The 20,710-nt window shown below is 44.5% G+C and overlaps 2 protein-coding genes across 6 annotated transcripts in view; one reads left to right on the forward strand and one right to left on the reverse strand.

Annotated features, from left to right (window-relative positions):
* The window catches only part of AVEN (apoptosis and caspase activation inhibitor), a 193,321-nt gene extending 190,181 nt beyond the window's left edge, over positions 1–3,140 (forward strand). Inside the window, exons 6-7 of the mRNA XM_021099909.2 lie at positions 1,465–1,804; positions 2,633–3,140. Of these exons, the coding sequence (XP_020955568.2) occupies positions 1,465–1,804; positions 2,633–2,748 (456 nt within the window). The 3' untranslated portion in view covers positions 2,749–3,140. The remainder of the gene's footprint in view (positions 1–1,464; positions 1,805–2,632) is intronic.
* A 123-nt stretch (positions 3,141–3,263) lies between these two features.
* The window catches only part of RYR3 (ryanodine receptor 3), a 568,796-nt gene continuing 551,349 nt past the window's right edge, over positions 3,264–20,710 (reverse strand). For all 5 annotated transcript variants that reach the window (XM_084969350.1, XM_084969349.1, XM_084969348.1 and 2 more), the window contains exons 94-103: positions 17,280–17,322; positions 16,696–16,823; positions 16,208–16,268; positions 15,733–15,879; positions 11,415–11,549; positions 10,001–10,157; positions 8,862–8,926; positions 8,313–8,413; positions 5,656–5,707; positions 3,264–4,239 (exon numbers count right to left, since the gene is read on the reverse strand). In XM_084969350.1, coding sequence (XP_084825476.1) covers positions 4,144–4,239; positions 5,656–5,707; positions 8,313–8,413; positions 8,862–8,926; positions 10,001–10,157; positions 11,415–11,549; positions 15,733–15,879; positions 16,208–16,268; positions 16,696–16,823; positions 17,280–17,322 — 985 coding nt within the window. In that variant the 3' untranslated portion in view covers positions 3,264–4,143. The remainder of the gene's footprint in view (positions 4,240–5,655; positions 5,708–8,312; positions 8,414–8,861; positions 8,927–10,000; positions 10,158–11,414; positions 11,550–15,732; positions 15,880–16,207; positions 16,269–16,695; positions 16,824–17,279; positions 17,323–20,710) is intronic.

Consider the following 20,710-nt stretch of genomic DNA (forward strand, 5'->3'; position numbering starts at 1 on the left):
TGTGATGCTAAGCTTGAGCATAGCTGTGACTTGGTTACCCAGCCGACTGTTGTTTCTATAGCACTTACTCATCTCAAATCTACGGCAGCAAGTAGAATTCAGGGCTGGAGGACACTCAGGGGCAGGACAGGGATGTAGAGAGGATTTCGCTCCCCCTGATTGGGAATCACCCCGGGGCTTCTTTAGGAATGTTTGGGGTTGTCTTTGTGACTGGGTGAGTGCTCCTTTTCCTCTGGGTGTCCAGAGATGGTCAAAGTTTGCCATACCTGGTTTGGTCCTACCGAATGAGGAATGGTTCACAGAACCCATCAGAGGAACATCGAGATGAAGGTGATGGGGACGGGGGCCCCAGGACTCCGGAGAGAAACAGAAGTGACGTGAGCATTTGCAAGTGAAGGATGTTGTGTCAGTGGCGGGCCTTAGAGGAAAGATTTAAATTGCAGTAACTTTGAAAACCCAGCTAAATAGTTTTGAAATCCACTCCCCTACCCCATGATGTAGGGCAGTTATTCTCAGCTGTGTGTGCACCTGAGAATCACCTGGGGGAGTTAACAGACAAAAACCATGCCAGACACCCAACCCAGACCAACTGAGGGATCGCAGGATTAGAACATGGGCCCACATCCCAGCTTTGCCCTGCATGCTGACAACTGCCAGATGAGTATTTAAGTTTGTGCAAAACCATACTGTCCTAAAAGCCCAGAGGAGTCATTAGCAAACTGGATCTGCTCAGGATGCTTAAACGTGCAAAGAAGGAGATAGTGAGTGCCTCCAAGAGCAGCTAAATCTTCAGAACCTTCCCACTGATGCCAGAATAGTCAGCTCAGGCCTCCCTCAACTGTGGCTCTCAGACTTCCTTTACATTAGTCACCTGGGGAGTTTTTAACTTTATTAAATTATAACACGCGGAAAAGTGTACATATGAGTCTTTCTAATTTTATGGCCGCACTCACAGCACATGGAAATTCTCCAGGCCAGGGACTGAATCCAAGCCAAAGCTGTGGCAAAGCAGATCCTTTAACCCCCTGTGCCGGGCTGGGGATTGAACCCAGGCCTCCACAGTGACCCAAGCTGCTGCAGTCATTCTTCTTGGTCAATTTGTCCTTCACCTTATATATGTGTGCGTTTCAGTAGAGTGAATAGATCTGATTTGCTAATTCCCTCTCGGTGGCTTCTACCAATGCGTGCCTCACCTTCAGGCTTCAGTATACATTACCACAGACCCGTGGGACCGTCCCTTCTCAGGCCCGTGACAGGGACACACGGCTCTTTTGATTTCAGCTCCTAGCTGGGGTGGGCCCAGTGGGAAGATCATCAGGAAGGAGGGGTGCTGGGGCAGGCCCTGGACAGAGACCTTTGGTGAGCTTCCAACCCCACAAAGCCTGATGGCTTCCTTAGCTTTGTTTCTGTCAAGCAGACATGTCAGGACTCACATTTTAAACTGTTATTGTGCTTTCCTTTCAGACTGCCCTCCCTTTAGAGCTTCCTCAGGTGAAACCAAAGAGAAATGATGAGGCCAAGGGACTAGGGATGCAGTTAAAGGGGCCTCTGGGGCCTGGAGGAAAGGGGTCCATCTCTGAGCTGAAAGCTGCCACTGCTGGCTGCCCCAGGTATCCGGGTAAAGACAGCCCAGGACCGGGCCCTCAGAAGCCCGGTTCCCCACTGCACTCTGCAGATCTTTTGGAAGAAGAACTAGATCTGCTGCTTAATTTAGATGCACCTGTAAAAGGTGACATCTCATCAGACCAGACGTCTTGGGACCTGGAGTCCGAGAAAGGGGGCCAGGTGGCCCAAGAAGAAAAAGGTATGGCTTCCCTTTCATTCCTCATCTTGACTCAGGTGTTTTCGTGAGAGTAGCCTCCCCTCCGTCACATCCCCACACATCGCCACCGGTGTCTGCCATCGATCTGGCCTGGTCCGTGGACATCCATTTCTGAGCTCACCCCTCTCCTTCCCCCTGAGCTGACCTTTCTGACAACATCACTCTCACTCAATAGACTGGACTTCTGAAGCCGCTGCCTGCCTGATGGCAATCTTAAACCCGGGGCTGCAAATTGAACTCGTGCTATAAAAAGGCATTTAGATACCTGTGGCCTCAGCTGTGCACCAGCAGAGCTTTGAATCGACTGTCTGAACACGCCTGTTGACCAGCTCTGAGGGCTTCTTGCTGTTATCGATTTTTTTTTTTTCTTTAAACAAGGAACACTACCTCACTTGTGCATGTGCTGTGAGATGGTGGCCCATCTGATAAGGGAGAGGCCTAGCGACCAGCCTGTCCATACACTGAGTTCAGGACCCTTTAATGGCTTTTCAAGATTGCTACAATCATAAAAAGGAAACTGAACTATTGGTCTTAAAAAAAAAAACACACACACACACACACACACAAAAACTATTCAGCTGTCAAATTCAGCATCCAAATAAATAGAAGAGCAAATCTCAACCCCCTTTGTTAATTTGTGTAAATATTATTGGATCTTCTTGGGGAATAGGAACAAGAACCGAGTGTTTCCCTTATCATGAACAAAGTAATAATGAGGGCAGATTTATGGCAGGGGTCAAAGCCCAGAGAAGATTAACCCTCAATTTTGGGACCAAGGTGAAGTCGTTAATGCTGTTTTTATTTTCTTAGATCCGGCACAGCCGTCTGTGTTGGAAGAAAAGAAGGTAGAATCTGAGCAACCACGTACATCAAAAAATGTTACCGAGGAAGAGCTTGAAGACTGGTTGGACAGCATGATTGCCTAATAACAACCCAAGAAACAAGCAGAAGAGACAGACAGAAACTGAAAAGTGCCTGAAGCCAAATCTGGTTACCTTGTAAGGGCAGGTGGGCCCAAGACTGTCCTTGAAGAATGGCCAGTTTACAAGCTTGGCCTGAGCCTGTGTGGCCATCACGCTTAGCACAGTAGATGCCTTCCTCCACGTTCAGCAACCTCCGAAACAAGACATCTAAGAGGTTTGCTGCCTTTGTTCTCTGGCTTAGTAATTGACTAGATTTCTTAAGGGCAGGCGATATTATGGCCCTTGTTTCCTGTCTCTGCCTTTCATTGTTGACAGCATCGAAGGTGCTGCTGAAGAGTAGAGCGACAAGCAACCAGGCATGCATTTGGTCAAAATAAACAAAACGCTGGTCTGTGGATTTTTTTTCTTTCTTGTGGGGGAAGCCTTGGGCTGTTTGTCTCCTGTCCCTTTTCCCAGCAGTCTCAGGGTGGTGGTAAATCGTCCAGAAAATGGTGCATGACAAGAGGACAGAGCACGGATTGGTGTGTATTACTTTATTGCAGTGGGCACTTCATTTTATTTAAGGAGATTCACCTAAACATAGCAGCTCCACTACTTACAAGGGACCATAAAGCATTACTCAGTTTGGCATAAGATTGAGATTTTTCTGAATTTTCAGTACAGTACTTTTCTCCTAATAACAGCAGTTGACAAGCTGTTACTGAAAACAATTATATGAATAACCTTCAAGTGCAGTTTCATAAAGTAAGACAGAAGATCAACACAACTAATTAATGAATAGTCCATCTTAAACATAAACATAAAAAACTTGCATAGCTATATCTAAAGAGGTTTTTAAGGCACTTAATCGATGTTTCAGAGTCGACAAAATGGTGGTTTTTGTTTCTATTTCTTTAACTGCTTAAAGCTTTTCAAGCTGATTCTGGATACATTCACTAGCAAGTACCATGGGAAAAATTAGGCTGCAGTTAAGATGATTTTTTTGTAGCTCAGACCAGGAGACACGAGTGGGATAGCAGCATATCATGGCATTCAGGTGTTTAAAATTCCAGGTATTATTTGCATTCAAAACATCCTGCTCCTCTAGCCCTTCCCTCAGTGCTGCCATCCCAATGACTTAGTTTGAACTGAAAAACATGACGGCATTCAGCTAGAGCTTCCTTGGTGCTTTGCCTTTTTTTTCTTGTAACAAGTTATCTCCCACAGTGTACCTCCATTAGGCACAAAAAGCCAAATCAATTCCAAAACATCACAGGGTTTTGACACACACTTTCTTGTAAGGGAGGCATTTAGGAAACAGCACTTTTTAAATGTGTGTGCAGAACTTCTAAGAGGGGGATTTTATTTCACTGGAAGCTGAGGGTCCAGCATAGTGGCGGCTTCTTTCATTCACATCATTTATCCAAGCTGATCTTCGTACTGTTTCCGGAAGCAGTCACCAGCTGGGAAGAAATCCCAACACCTTTCCTGGTACATCTTCCAGACATAAGATTCCTGGAATAAAGGGAGCAGAGGGTTGTTTTTTGTGTCTTTTTAGAGCCACAGCTGAGGCCCATGGAGGTTCCCAGACTAGGGGTCTAATCAGAGCTGCAGCTGCCGGTCTACACCATAGCCACACCAGATCTGAGCCGTGTCTGTGACCTACACCACAGCTCACGGCAACGCCAGATCCTTAACTCACTAAGTGAGGCCAGGGATTGAAACTGCGTCCTCATGGATGCTGGTTGGATACGCTTCCGCTGAGCCACGACGGGAACTCCAAGCTACAGTAAGTTAAATCACAGTTTGTTTCTACTCTCTCCATCTCCCTTTAGGAATTTTGATGTGGATTCACATGAGGCCCAGCCCAGGATGTTTTGGGGATGAGAAGTCCCAAACAAAACTCCCCCCAAACAAAAATCCCACAGTGAAACCAACTCAATAACTGCCCCTAAAAATATCTGAGATTTAGCAGAAGGCTGACTCTACATCATCTGTAATTGGCAGACAGCAGAAGAACACACAGGAAGGCCTATTGAGTTCTCCCTGAGACAGATGCCTGCAGAGCCAAAGCCAGGTCTGGACACCAACCATCTCTGTCTCAAGTGTCTGAGCCATGAAGTCTTCCCACAAATCCAGTGACGTCTGCATCTTTGTTAACCTACCTTCTCCTCCCCTGTTCTCTATCCTTACATTTCTTTTTCATACTTAGTCACATAATCCCTTTGACACATACTTTCACTCACTGTCACCCCCACACCTCCGCGTTCCGTGTCACCCACACAGGAGGTCGTTATCTTTCTTATGCTGTCTCTCTCGCACCATTTTATCCTGACGCACCTGCTCTTTGTCAGAGCCACCCACTCGGCTTCTCATTGTCTCCTTGTGACGTTCTCCCCAACTCCAGCTAGTCTATTCTGAAGCAGCAACCGTAAGGGTTTAGAAAACATCAGTGTTTGCTGGGAAGGATAACATAGGAGGTGGGGTGTGCCCTTTGGAATAGATTGGAGTTGCCTTAGAATTTGGGCTTGGGTCACAAAGGGATGGGACAATGGAGAAAGCAGAGGGGAAATGCACTCAAGACACAAGGAGGGTTCTCGCTCAGATACCCTACGCTCTACTGAGGCTCGACTAGGAAAGGGTATGATTCTCTCTTTTTTGTCTTTTTAGGGCCACACCCATGGCATATGGAGGTTCCCAAACTAGGGGTTGAATCAGAGCTGCAGCTGCCGGCCTACACCACAGCTCACAGCAGTGCCAGATCCAAGCTGTGTTGGTGACCGACACGGCAGCTCACGGCAACGCCGCATCCTTAACCCACTGAGCAAGGCAGGGAATCTAACCCTTGTCCTCATGGATACTAGTTGGGTTCATTACCACTGAGCCACGACGGGAACTCCAAGGGGTATGATTCCTAAAGATATTTCTTACCTGGCCTGTGTGCTCTGTTTCATCTTTATTAATCAAATACATCAGGAAGAACCTGGAACAAGGGGAGAGCACAAGACACTATTAGATACTTTATTTAGGAAACCAAAGTTCATGTCATCAAGTGAACTGGAGAGCTGATTGCGTATGCTGTTTAGTATCATACCGACAATTGTACCTTTCAGAGGTGGGGAAATGTGGCCTAATGACACATAACCATTTTCTAATAATATAGGTTAATCTCAAAATTAGCCTTTCCGTGAGAAGTCCTTTTGACTATATTCAAACCTGGAGCTAAGATCACTTATAAGGAAGTATTCTGGCTACCATTTTATTGTCTTTTAAAAAAAAATCCTAAACAATAAAATGGTAACCCAAACTCTTACCATGTAATTTTTAGTAGGCCAATTTTTCGTCTTGTAAATGTAAGACTGTAGGATTAAATTTATACATGTGTCCAACATCACACAAAAGTAAAAAGTAGGTAATCTCTGTCATTTGCCCTAATTCTTCCAGAAGCATAGTTTATTTTGAGGACAGACAACTGAGAAAAGCCAGTGCCATTTCACTTGCTCTATTCATGCTGTGTCTAAGGTTTGTGTCTGTCTACAACACAGGGATCCCCGGAGCTGGAGGTAACCTCTTGACTTGCATTACATGACCTCAGAGACAGTTTCCAAAGGAACCAGCCTGATGTCCTTTAGGAAAAGGAGTCTGAGGCTGGTGGAAGGAAGAGAAAGCAAATCTATAATCCTTCTGAGGTGGCCCAGATTTTGAGTTCTGGCAGGGTTGGGTTTTTTTTTGCTGTTTTTTTTTTTGCTTTTTAGGGCCACACCTATGCCATATGGAAGTTCCTGGCCTAGGAGGTCGAATTGGCATTGCAGCTGTCAGTCTACACTATAGCCACAGCAACATCAGATCTGAGCCACATCTGCAACCCACACCGCAGTTTGTGGCAACGCCGGATCCTTAACTCACTGAGGAAGGCCAGGGATCAAAACTGCATCCTCATGGGTACCAGCTGGGTTCATAACCCGCTGAGCCACAGTGAGAACTCCCTCGAAGGGTACTCTTAGGTTTAAGTTTGATTGTGGCCCACAGAACAGGCAATAAATATATTAGTTTCCTTCCTCCCTTTTCCTTTATCAGACTAAGAAAGGAGGCATGGCCAATATCTATCATGTAGGACATTACTGCTTTCCCAGCACATTTATTTGACAGCACCATTGGGCGGAGGTAGTGTTTCAAACACGAGTAAGAGCGGTCCTCTCCCTTCAAGCTTGCTGCTAGAGCCAGAAAGTAGACAATTATGTTACAGTGTAACTTGGGAAGATGCAGAAGGGGTCCCGACCCCTACACCAAAGCATCCCCTTTTTACTCTTCTCTTCCATTGGACCTCACATTAGCCACAGGTTCACCTTTTCTAGGACATCCATCCTGATCTCCTCCAGGAATATGCAAACTCTTAATCAGAATTAGCAACAGTGAAGGCTCAGGACTTGAGGAAGGGTAGGCTGAAGTTATTTTTAAACCTGTGTTTTTGTCTTCTAAAAACCTCATTCTAGCAAAAAGACATTGTTGCTAGCTCTTTTTGACAGTAAACACCTTTCCCAAAGGTGAGGTCTATTCCACCCTAAAGAAAGATTAGGATTTTCCAAACAATAAAATGCAGACACAGAGGAGAAGGGCCAGGTTAGGGAGCAAAGCTTGGCAGTTGGTTTTCTTGAAAATAATGATCACTTATAGAATCTGAATTGTCAGGTGCTTTATACTCCTTACAAATTCTCTAGCTTATAAGTTTCCTAAGCAGTCCAGGGCACACAATAGGCTCTGAATTTTTTTGTTGTTGTTGTTGCCGCACCCGTGGCACATGGAGGTTCCCAGGCTAGGGGTTGAATCAGAGCTGTAGCCGCCAGCCTCCGCCACAGCAATGCAGGATGCGAGCTGCTTCTGTGACCTACACCACAGCTCAGGGCAACGCCTGATCCTTAACCTACTGGATGGGGCCAAGGACCGAACCCATGTCCTTATGGATACTAGTCAGGTTTGTTACCACTGAACCACAACCAGAACTCCTGAAAATTTTATTCTTGAGTGAAATATTATTTGCCTACCGGGCACCAGACCTCAGGGTGTTGGGATAGAACAACATGAAAACACATTAAAACACACACACAAAAACACTTGCTCACAGAGGGCCCACTGTGGTGCAGTGGCTTGGGAATCTGACTGCCTTGGCTTGAGTCACTCTGGGGGTGTGGGTTCGATCCCCAGCCCAGCACAGTAGGTTAAAGAATTCAGCAGTGCCACAGTTGGTCGGATTCATTCCCTTGCTTGGGAACTTCCCTTTGCTGTGGGAGCAGACAGAAAAAAAAAAAAAATCCCACAAAACCTCCTCATGAGTTAATATGACTTTGAGAAGGGATGGAATCTAATTTCAGGTTGAGGGGCTGATATCCGCTTGGAGCAGAAATAGTTAGCAACCTCCACCTATCAAAACGGGAGAGGCAGTGTTATGTAGACCAAGATACGGCTCAGGGCGACTCCTACAAGTTCTCTCCTAGTTGCCTGCGCTTTCCAGAGACGGAGGAGGATGACATAACTGTATTTTACTCCCTGCTCCCCCTGCCCCGCCACCACTGTTGGCCAAGAATACTCACAAGTAGTTGGCTAAGTTGTGTTCTTGTAAGGTGTGTGTTTCAAAACCATGAGGGGTCGTGTCAAAGTAGTCATTGCCAATCCCACAGATGAAACATTTCGTCTAAGAAAAATAACAGTAAAGGCACGAGTAGGCGTGACATTTACAGGCAGGTGGAAAAAGGTGATGATCTCTGCTTGAATTGAGAGACACTGAAAAATATTTCTCTTTCCTGCTTCAGGCTGTTAGTCATTTCCTCCGTCATGTCACATACCCAGCTTCCACCTAGCAGAGGGTATTTGTGCTTTCACCTGAGCTCGGGGAATGGTGGAAGTGGCAGGGTAGCAGGTGGAGGCTGGGGTAGGGGACAGAGCTCAGAGGGTGGAAGAGGAGAAATGCTTAGAGCTTGGAGATAGGCACAGAGAAGAGCGCAGGCATGGAAAACAAACTCGGGTGGTAATTTTTCCCAGGGCAGTTTTGCTGAGGGCTGACCCTAAGTAATAGCACAACTTATTGCTTGAAAAACCCATTTGCTGTGAGCCACTGTTGGATCACAAGGGGTAGAACATACCTCCATATCCTCTCGTACTTGTTCCTGCTGGTCTCTCAGCTCTCCAAAGGCATCAATAATGAGACCTAAAATTTTAAATATGAAGGCTGACAAAACACTTTCAATAATCTGTTTAGGAGTTCAGGGAAGGGGAATGATAGAGGGAATGGCAGAGGCCACTTAGTTTCATAAAAATGTGAATTAGGAAACTGAACTATGCAATTAAAGCAAAATTAGGAAAAAATGCTTGTGTTATCAAACGCTGCATCCTGACCAATCATTTCTCATTGTTCCTCTCACTCCACCCCTCTGCAAAACTGGATGCTAACTCTTCACTCCTCCTCTGCTCACTTTCTTCTTTGTCCTATTTGCTTGGCAGTCCCCTTTCAGTCTTCCTTATAGGCTCGCCCTCTTCCAGCCCCTTAGGCACAGATGCGTATCAATCAGGGTTCCTCCTCAGTTCCTTTGCTTCTCTTTCTGGGAAGTCTCTACACCACGTCTTTGACCATTGCCACCATCCTTAATGGATCCCATTTATTTGGTTTGTTTTCATATTCATTAATATTTGCTTTGTGTGTCCTTATATTAATATTTCTATCCTATTCCATTACTGACATGTCTCTTGAAAGGTCCATTACAGATAACTGCTTATTAGCCTGCAAAGCCTGCTTGTCCCATAGGTACCTCAGCTTGGCAAGATGCAAACTAAATTCATCACCATCGTTCTCTATTTCTGACAAGCTATTGACGAAAATACTCGTATCCCTCCCCTCAAAGAAGAAAAAACCATGTCCCGCTCTCAGAGCATCTCTTTATGCTCCTTCCCCACCCCACCACCTGGGAGGAACACGATAAGGGCAGGAATCAGGATGATGTGGGGTTTGATGGGCCACAGGAGATATCTAGGAAGCAGAATGAGAAGTAACCAATTCCGACTGGGCAATGAAGGAAGGGGTCTTCTGTAAGGATGCTCAAGTGTCTTGTAACAGTGCCTGCGTGGATCTCTGGCTTTATGCATAGTAGACACAAAAGAATTGTCCTTGAACTAACGAGCACATGCACAAACGTCTTTATATAAAACGATTAAGTCACAGATGCAGAAAGGTAAAAAGAACTAGATCGACCGAGCCCCGTGCATATAACACAACGGGCAGGCCTACCTTGGATGATGGCCAGCAGGATGACAATGACGAAGAAGAAGAAAGTGATGTCAAAGACGATGCGGTACATTTCGTACGGGTCCCCAGCAGGGTCTTCAATTTCATCACCAATGCCACCTCCCGCTCTCACTCCCACGTACATGTGGAACAGGTAACACTAGAGAAGAAAAATAATGGTGATTCAAGTAAAACCTAAGCGTTTCATTTGTTTTTATGGAGATGGCAAGATTGTTCATGTCATTAGACAAAAAATGTGGCAGCCCAGAGCCCGGTGAAAGGTACTCTTCACAATAACATGTTTATGCTGCTAGTTCTGCCCTCTACACCCTCTGGTTAGCTTGATGTCTGTAAAGATGGAAAAACTACTGTTTCATGTAGCCTTTAAAAGATATTCTTTGCTCCTTTTAAAAACAGTTTTCTGGAGTTCCACTATGGCACAGTGGGTTAAGGATCTGGCACTGGCATTGCAGCGGCTCGGGTTACTGCTGTAGCACAAGTTCAATCCCTGCCCTGGAAACTTCCATATGCTGTGGGCACAGCCAGAAAAACAAAACAGTTTTAAACTATTTGACGCACACATGAGAATCCACTGAAAGTGTATGTAAGTTAAAAGAACTTTAGGCCCTGAGGAGGATGGCATATGCCAGATATGTGTTTTTCCTCATTCAATTTTAAAGCACCAGCCTGGTCTTTGGACACAACCTCCAGGAAAGGCCTCACCCACTTCTGCACCCTCTGCACACCCAGGAGGGTAGGGCTCCCTGCAGCATCTCCTCCTGAGCTGCACCTGTGCCCCAGGCAGGCACCTGGGCCCTGGCTCCCAGATCAGGCTGCCCTCCATCTCCTCCTGACAGGCTGCCACAGGCTCAGGGTGGGAGTGTGGGGGCACTCTAATGGCTGGTACACCAAATCCCAGGGGCAGCATGGAGCCTACGCTCACTCACCCTGAGCTGTGGCTTCTACCCATCCCTCTCTAGCCAGAGAGGACCCCCATACCTGCTGCTCCCCCAACCCCAACCTGTGGCTGTGATGTTTCTCAGCCCCATCCTGCAGCTGTTCTGAAAGCAGCCCACTGGCTTTCTGAAATAAATTGAGTCCCAGGCTCATGGGACTTTGCTCTCTGCCCTCAGACGCCAAAAATCGGAACTTGAGTTCCATGAGACGTGCATACAGGCAATTCACGTCTTCACCCCGATGTGGGTGGATGCACCCTCTTGGCCGTGTGCTTCTCATCCCACCTGGGCCCAGATAAGTGGTCCATCCATCATATCTATCTTTCCAGGACCCGCCTCCCTTTCGGACAAGCCATCTGTATTCCATTCTCATCGCCACTCTGTTCTACATCCACTCTATCCACAGCCCCCTCCCTCCCGGCCAGGCTGGGGGACCAGGTGGCCCTGAGGTAGCCTCTCACCGTCATCATGTCATCGCACTTCATGTCAGGCTCATCATCATCTTCGCTTTTGTTGTAGAACTTTCGGAAGAAGTTGAATGCCACCACAGTGTAGAGATAAACCACCACGGCCAGGAGACCAACAGTCAGGACCAACTAGGAGAGGAGAAGAGAGAGAAGGAAGAGGAGGTGGGTCTTCTCCACCTTGAAAGGTCGGTGGGAGACTCCAAGATAACAGAAAGAAAAGGGGAAAAGATGAGGGGTGGGAATGAAGGCTGTCATACTGCACGTGCCCAAGGAAAGACCAGAGAGAGAAACAGGTGCATAGGGAGAAAAGAGTGATGATGGGCTGTTACAGACTAAATTGTGTCCCCCAAAATCTGTATGTTGAAGCTCTAACCCCCAATACCTCTGAATGTGACTGTATTTGGAGATAGCGCCTTTAAAGAGGTGATTAAGTTGGAGTTCCCATTGTGGCTCAGCGGGTTAAGAACCTGACTAGTATCCATGAGGATGTGGGTTTGATCCCTGGCCTTGCTCAGTGGGTTAAAGATCTAGTGGGTTAAAGATCCAGTGTTGCCGCATGCTGCAGTGTAGGTGGGAGATGTGGCTTGGATCTGGCAGTGCTGTGGCTATGGTGTAGGCCAGCAGCTGCTGCTGCTCCAATTCACCCCCTAGCCTGGGAACTTCCATAAGCCACGGGTGTGGCACTAAAAAGACCAGGGTGGGTGGGGGGGAAAGAAGCGGTGATTAAATTGAAATGAGGCCATTAGGATGGGCCCTGCTCCACATCTGATTGGTGTTCTTATAAGAGGAGGCAGGCGGTCAGGATTTAGGAGGAAAGATAGCAGAGAGTCACACACACTGGAGGATGATCAAGTGAAAAAGCAGCAAGAGGCAGCCAGCTCCAGGCCCAGGAGAGGCCTCAGAGGAAACCAAGCCTCCCGCACCTTGAGCTTGGACTTCCAGCTTCCAAAACTGAGAGGAAATCATTGTCTGTTGTCTAAGTATTTTGTTATGGCAGCCTGAGCTGACTAACACCCGGGGCCCTGCAGGACACAGGAAAACACAGCGTTAAGGATGAGGACAGTGATGGTGCTCTAAGGGGCGTTACTTGGTTTTTTTGCAGAGATAGCAGTGGCCTGAAGCTTCCCAATGTAGTTTTTACTCCAAGGCTGCTTCTTATGTATTTATTTACTTATTCATTTATGCATTCAACTGAAGTATAGTTGATTTACAATGTTGTCTTAGTTTCCAGGGAATAGCTCCATGATTCCAATTTATATACATATAAATACACATACACACACATGTGTATTATATAAATTATACATACACATATATGTATATAAATTATACATACACACATATGTATTATATAAATTATATAACACATATATAAATTATATAACTTCTTTTTCAAAGTCTTTTCTCTATAGGTTATTACAAAATATTGAGTATAATTCCCTACTCTACAGAGTAGGTCCGTGTTGTTTATCTATTTTATATCTAGTAGTGTGTAGCTGTTAATTCCAAACTCTTAATTTATCCTCTCCTCCGCTCCGCTTTCCCTTCTGGTAACCATATGTTCTAACACTGCTTCTAAAGAAACTAACAATGAACTGGATAACTGTCACAGCATTGAAGTTACTGTAAGAATTATGATGGTTGAGAAAGTGACATTTTTCACATCGAAGAAACCTGCCTTGGACCTTTGGTGGGGTCATAGGGCATGTATGTTTCTGGCTGTAGGAGGCCTGAAATGAGGATTACATAGGACCTGCTCATCCGGCCTACATGAGGGACTAGTTTCGGGGCTGCAGCACAAAGATAAGCAAGATTAAATCTTTGCCCTCAAGTCGCTTCACAAAAGATAAGCACCAGAAAAGACACATTTAGTGGCTTCTCAAACAATGAATTTGGTGAGGTAAACCTTGGACAGCAGACCTCACAGAAGCAGCTCGTTTACAAAAAGAGAAAGAACCTGCGCTTTGCACTGAAAATGAAATGGCCTGGAATCTAAGGTCTGCCACTTAGAAGCTGTGTGCTCCTGGGTGAGACACTTAGCCTCTCTGAGCCTCAATTCTCTGATGTGTCAAGTGAGTATAACATCTACCTTGCAGGGCAGTTGTAAGCCTGTCATGGTTCCTGGCACATAGTAAGCTGGGTACATTTCTTTTAAAACAATCTTGCTAGAGTTTAGTCAACATTATAGATATTAAGATATACTCATTGTATAAACTTCTCATTTGGAGTTCCCATCGTGGCTCAGTGGTTAATGAATCCGACTAGGAACCATGAGGTTTTGGGTTCGATCCCTGGCCTTGCTCAGTGAGTTAAGGATCAGTGTTGCCGTGAGCTGTGGTGTAGGTTGCAGACGCGGCTCGGATCCCGTGTTGCTGTGGCTGTAGTGGAGGCCGGCGGCTACAGCTCCAATTAGACCCCTAGCGTGGGAACCTCCATGTGCTGTAGGAAGCAGCCGAAGAAATGGCAAAAAGACAAAAAATATAAATAAATAAATAAAATTAAAATAAATAAATAAACTTCTCATTTAAGGTACAGTTTTGTATAATGCAATTAAGCCACGTGAATAAAAACTTGAAGTTTCAATATCCGAGTTAAGTGCAAGAAAAGAATTCTAAAAGAACATACTGTGGAACTGGCATTCCATAAACTACATTTTGGGAAATGCCACCTTCATAGGATATAACTTCCCAAAACACACATGTAAAAATAATACACAATGCCCTTTCTCCCAGGAATCTATAAGGAAGCATTTACCACTCTCTAAGCAAACATCTATTCCACAGGTTCTATTATTACCTCCCCAAACTTTAGCCTTTTATGTGGTAGCAAATTTCTCTGCCTAGCTTTCCTCCATTCCTTTTAGTATCAAACCAGAAACAACCAAAAATCTGCTGCTGCTACCAGAAGCCTAGAAAAAAAATAAATAAACCACCTGAGGACCTAGCACTCTTTAATTTTAGAATAATTAAAGGTTAATGACTTTTTCCTGGTTGGAATCTCCGTTTTTTTAAGGTGTCCCCTGTGATGATTAAACATATGCATACATTACAAAATGACCACCACAATCAAATTACTTACAGATCCATCACCTTATACAGTTACTCTGTATGTATGTGTGGTGAGAACATTTAAGATCTACTCTCTTAGCCAATTTCAAGTATAGAAATGGTACGCGGAACTATAACCACCATGCTTTATATTAGATTCTCAGAACTTACTCATTTACTGACCAGTACTCCCCATCCCCCACCCAGCCCCTGACAACTCCTCTCTGGCTCTAGAAGTTTGCCTGTTTTATGATTCCATACATAAGTGATACTACACAGCATTTGTCTTTCTGTGTCTGACTCCTTTTACTCAGCATAATCTCCTCCAAGTCATCCATATTGTTGCAAATGGCAGAATTTCCTTCTTTTTTTAGGGCTAAATGATATTCTACTGTATGTTCATAACAAATTTTCTTTATCCATTCATCCACTGATGGGCACAGGCTGTTTCCCAATCTTGGTTATCAAAAACAATGCTCCTGTGAACATGAAGATATGGATTTCATTTCCAGATACTGATTTCATTTCCTTCAGATATATACCAGAAGTGGAAATGCTGGGTCATATGGCAGTTCTGTACTTAATTGTTTGAGAACCTGCCATACTGTTTCCCATAATGGCTGTACCAAACTGGGCACATATTAACTTCCTTCTTTTCTTTCTTTTCCTATAAAGATTTAGAGATGTGAAGGAACATGTCTTATCCATGGATTTGCACTTAATGAGGAATAAAATGCTAAGGAGTTGGAATTTGCTGATAGGAGGAGCCATTAGAGGATTTTAATCAAGGGTTTGACACTGGCAACAATGCTGTAGAAGACAGACTGGATATCAGTAAGACTGGAGAGCAATGACTATATAGATATATAGAGAGGTACAAATACGTATAGACATAAATACAAAATACATAAAAACATATGGCTATATATGTCTATATATATATACACCTACAGCGGTGAGTGGGTCTATCTATCTAAGTCGTTGGTTCTTAACTGGAAGCATGTATCAAAGTTCCCCACGGAGTTTTCTAACTACATACACTGATCTAAACATTATGGGTTTCTGCATCAAGATCTTGTGCCTCTTAAGTGATGGCTACAATTTTGCAAAACCAATCACTACTCATTCAGGTGTCTGTCCAAGAGAGGTGTATTATACACTATGATGACACAAACCTTCCTGTCATACACAGTCGTACTACCTGTTATCTTTTTTCCTATCCCTATCTAGGTCCATCCCATCGGGCACCAGTATAAATCCAATACCTGTTTGCCGTTGTGAGTGACAGATGACAGAATAGTCCTCAGGGTCTTGAAGCCCATTGCAATATCCAGCAGATGAGCAGCGAAGAAGAAGTTGTTGTAGTGGCCCAGGACTGACATGGTTGTGTACCAGGCAAGGTAGAGAAAGGACTGGCGAAAGAGAAGAAATCGAGCAGCTTTTCAGGCAGTCGTGACACTTTTTTTTTTTCCCCCCTCATCTCTGGGGGCAGAGTGAGGATAGAGGGTACCTAGGTGCTGAGGTGCTGTCAACTGGCCCAAGAACTGCCAAGTGAAACCCCAGCTTCCCTAAACTATTACACAAGACAAAAGAGTCCCCCCTGCAGCCTACAGCCCTCTGCCTTCAACAAACGATCCCTGGATCTTCCTGGGCCTCCTCCATTGCGGGTTTCCTTGTGCCATCTAGTGACTTCCCTAGACGTGGCGCACAGACATCTGCTTCTCCAGATGCCATACTTACATTGTCAGTAAAAACAACGCCCAGTTTCCAGATATGGTACTTCATGTCGATGGAACTTAGCCTAAAGGGAAACAAATCATTTCAAAACTTATACACGTCAAGATTTACTTAAGTGTTTCATAAGGGGGGAAATGAAGCTTTTTTTTTTTTTCTCTTGGGTATAATAATCGAAATATGACCCTGAGCTTTATCAAGGTGTGTGTTTACCATGAAACCAAGAATGGCTGAATCCTGAAACTCTAGTCTTTCTCTCGCAGCTCTATCAGGCATAAAGGCTGATGGGTCTTTAGATTTTTAAAAGCAGTGCTGCTTCCTGCCCCTCCCCACCCCCATATTAGAACCTAGAAGAAACACTTAGGCTAGGCCAGACCAGAGCCCGAGAGGACAGTGACATGATTGCAGATTTTCCCTCTAGCACACAGAAGAGAACTGGCAAGACAGAGGGCCTGGTCAGCCAGACTTTGGGATTTAACTCCTAAGCTCTGTACCATGACACCAGAGAGGCTGCCTCCGCTTTGGTCTCTTCCACTGGGCTAAAGTCAAGGGCATTTTTGTCCAAACCCAGGAGTTCAGCAATGCGTTCTGCTCCGTAGAGATCACCATACTTGTTGATCACCTAAAGCAGACAGGATGGCAGGGTGAGAGCAGGCCACACGCTCCCATCAATGTTTTCTCCAGCCCCGAGGTCTTTAGAACTGTGTTACACTCTGGGCTCTTCTAAGGTATTGCTAAATTCAAAATTCAACCAGAGAAAAATACTCCCCAGAGAAAACAGAAGTGGTAAAACAATAAAGTAAAAAACTGCTTTTCAAGCCATCTTTTTGGAGGGGAGAAAATAAACCTAGCACACAGAAAACGGTGATTATGTTAAGCTTTTTAAGGCAGATGAGTCTAGGAATTAAGCCCCAGATCTACGAGCGTTCATAGAAAACCCCTTCTGTGACTTACTCTTTGGGTGAAATTATCATAAAAGCTACATTAAATTTATTCCTGTTTGTACATGGAGAACTCAAAAATAAATTCTACATTTCCTTGGAGAGTATGGGACTCCCCTCCTACTGACAAAGCATACCTTTCTCTTTACAAACTTGTCCCAGTAGTTGTTAGGAAAAGATCTGAAAAGAAAGTAAAAAGAGGAGATGCTTAACATCAAGGCAAGCACATCAAGAAACTTTGCAGTTTCTGAGTGTCTGGACCTGTGATCTTTTTGGGTTTTGTCCTGCTCATTGAAGAATTCAAGACTTGATTGAAGTTCAGAGTCACCGCAGGTCTCACTGATTTCTGGTTTCACTACTTTGTGATGAGTTCTGAAGCACTTGGAAAGCTCCTTTGCATTTTCTCCTTCAAAACTATGGTTAAGAGCCAGGAATGGTGATGATGGACTAAACAGGAGCAGGGATATGTGTCTCGATCTCAGTGCAACTACAAAGCAAACTCTGCAGGAAGCACATGCGTTCAACCTTCATTCACTGAGACCTGCTTTATGGCAGTAACGGCTGTGGGGGTAGATGCTGGGGTAGGTGCTGGGGACAGAGGGGTGGGGAGTGCAGGCAAGGTCCCTAACTATGAAGCTTCTGGCCTGGGAATCACTGTTAGTTAATTTACATGGGATTCCTTCCTTCCTTCCTTTTTTTGATTTTTAAGGCCACGCCTGCAGCAGCATATGGATGTTCCCAGGCTAGGGGTGGAATCGGAGAGGTAGCTGACAGTCTACGCCACAGTCACAGCAATGTGGGATCTGAGCTGTATCTGCAACCTACACCACATCTCATGGCAATGCCGGATCCTAAACCCACTGAGTGAGGCCAGGGATTGAACCCACATGTTGGTGGATACTAGTTGAGCTTCCTACCACTGAGCCCATAATGGGAACTTCCTTTTTTTTTTTTTAAATACTTAAAAGTTTCCATGGCCTTTATTGCTCTTTGGAAGAAGATACAAAAACTTGAATGAATTAATCTTCCAGCCTCATCAGGGCTCCCATATTCTCCAAATTCCTTCTGTTGCTAAATTCGAAATTCAACCAGAGAAAAATACTCCCCAGAGAAAACAGAAGTGGTAAAGACAATAAAGTAAAAAACTGCTTTGACAACCACCCCCAGCCCCCAGTCTTCTTTTTTCCTTCCTCTCTCAACACAGGGCCTTTGTATGTGCCAGTCTATGTGGCGTTTTATTTAAAGGAGTGCTCTTCCCCTCTGTTTTCCATTCCCGCATAACCCTTGTGGGGTATGCTTTTCCTAAGGAACCAGGTCCTCTCTCCTTTGGAATTGGTGCCTATGCCCTCCCATCCTTAAGCCCAGAGAGAGAGAGAATGTCTTTCTTCTGCCACATAGCTTGGACCAGCTTCACTGCAAATGGTTTCTTATTGTTAAAGTCAGGAAAGAACAATTGCTTTTAGGTATGTTCGCAAAAACCATTTAAATATTTTGCTTCTCTCCAGAATGATTTAGCCTTCTTGAGAGGTTCCTTGTGAGTCTAGTTTGCAGCCGAGGAACCTCTGGCCCTTGGTGCAAGCATTCTTGCTTCTGCTTTCCTTCATTTAAGTCATTGTCATTAGCGCTGGAACACAACTGTACCCTATCCTATAGAGGCCACCCAAGCTGGTGATGGGGAAGGGGGGCCGCCCTCTGTTCACGGACCTCTCACACAAATGCCACCTCTTCCCTTATAGAGTGGCAATCTTTAAGAAAAATTGAAAATGTTTTTTGGATAATTAAATGTTTCTGTCTTAAACATCCAAATGCCACCTAGAAGCAAAAACAAATGCTGAGTTTACAGAGCAAACTACTAATAGATTTTATTTATGGGGGATGGAAATAATTATTTTTACTTTTTTTGTCCATTTTTTTTTTTTTGCTACTTGATTTCTGTCCTGTATTTAGATCTCAAATAAAGCACATAAAAATAAGCCAGTCTTCCTCAGCCCACACTGGTATTTCCTTTCTCTGAAATCTTTTATACAAACAGACTGTAACATACAATGCAACCATGGCCACATTTGGGCATAAATGGAAAATTCCACAAGCAATGCTGAAGGGTCCCTGGCTGAAGGCTCTGGTCAAGACCCTTTCACAGATGTGGGATCTGACTTTGGTCTGAATATTCATGTCTCCTGACTAGATAAGTAAGCTCCTTCAAGGTAGAAAACATAACTTTATTTGATAATATTCTTTTAAGTGTAGGGTAGGCAAGAACCTTCAGAAGGGAAACGCATAAATAAAAGACACATCTACACATGAATGGTCAAAAAAAAAATAAGATGCTCAACCTCTTCATATTTTTTATTTTGTATTTTTGCTTTTTAGGCACATGGAAGTTCCCGGGTAAGGGGTTGAATTGGAGCTGCAGCTGCCAGCCTACGCTACAGTCATAGCAACGAGGGATCTGAGCTGCATCTGCAACCTATGTCACAGCTCATGGTAATGCCAGATCCTTAACTCACTGAGCAAGGCCAAGGATTGAACCTGCGTCCTCATGGATATTAGTCAGGTTTGTTAACTGCTGAGCCATGATGGGAACTCCCCTCAATCTCTTTATAAGTCAAGGAAATGCACAATGAGATGCCCTTACACACCTACCAGATTAGCAAAGTTACCTGATGTCAAGTGCTGACAGGAGGCAGAGATCCCTCACTGGGTGCTCGTTTAATGTAAATCGGGACAAATATTTGCATATCCTGTATTTGACAAAGTCATTTCTTGGTCTCTACTCTACAGAAACTCTTTTCCTTGTGCATCAGGTATAAAATATTCCTTACAACCCTGTTTGTAACAGCAACAGAAACAGTTGAAATATCCACTGTCAGGAAAATGGATAAATATATGATAATACACTCACAAAATGGAAAATGCCACAGTTTTGAAAATGACCAAACTAGGGCCACACACGTCAAACCTAGACAAGTGCCTGAATGTGGTGCTGAGCAAAAGATTCCAATGACAGTGCAATGCATGCAGTGTAACTCCATTCACATAAAGTTCAAAACTAGTTAAGATGGAAGTTCCTGTTGTGGCTCAGTGGGTTAAGAACCCAACATAGTCTCTGTGAGGACATGGGTTCAATCCCTGGCCTTGCTCAGGGGGTTAAAGATCCGCATTGCCGTGAATTGTTGTGTAGGTTGCAGATGTGGCTCAGATCCCTCATTGCTGTGCTGTGGCTGGCAGCTGCAGCTCCCATTAGACCCCTAGCCTGGGAACTTCCACATGCCATGGGTGTGGCACTAAAAAGAAAAATAAACCAAAACACGAGTTAAGATGGAACCATGTATCTAGGGACTTGCACACTATAAACTAAAGCAAAAGAACGAACATCATTGAAGTCAGGAGAGTGGTTAGCTGGGGTCTGGGGAGGGTAGGCACCAGGGCTGATGACAGCTGGGATTTCAAAGCTTCCAGGGATGTTCCAGTTTTAATCTTTGTAGTTTGTTTTATTGCTATACTTTAAAATATACATCTATATTTTATATTTTCTTCTATATGTGCACTTAACAATATAAAAATAAAA

The sequence above is a fragment of the Sus scrofa genome, chromosome 7 (genome assembly GCF_054392235.1).
Source record: "Sus scrofa isolate SSC_HxYL_T2T_F1_AM1 chromosome 7, Sscrofa_HxYL_maternal_Yorkshire_Landrace_v2.0, whole genome shotgun sequence".
NCBI lineage: Eukaryota > Metazoa > Chordata > Mammalia > Artiodactyla > Suidae > Sus > Sus scrofa.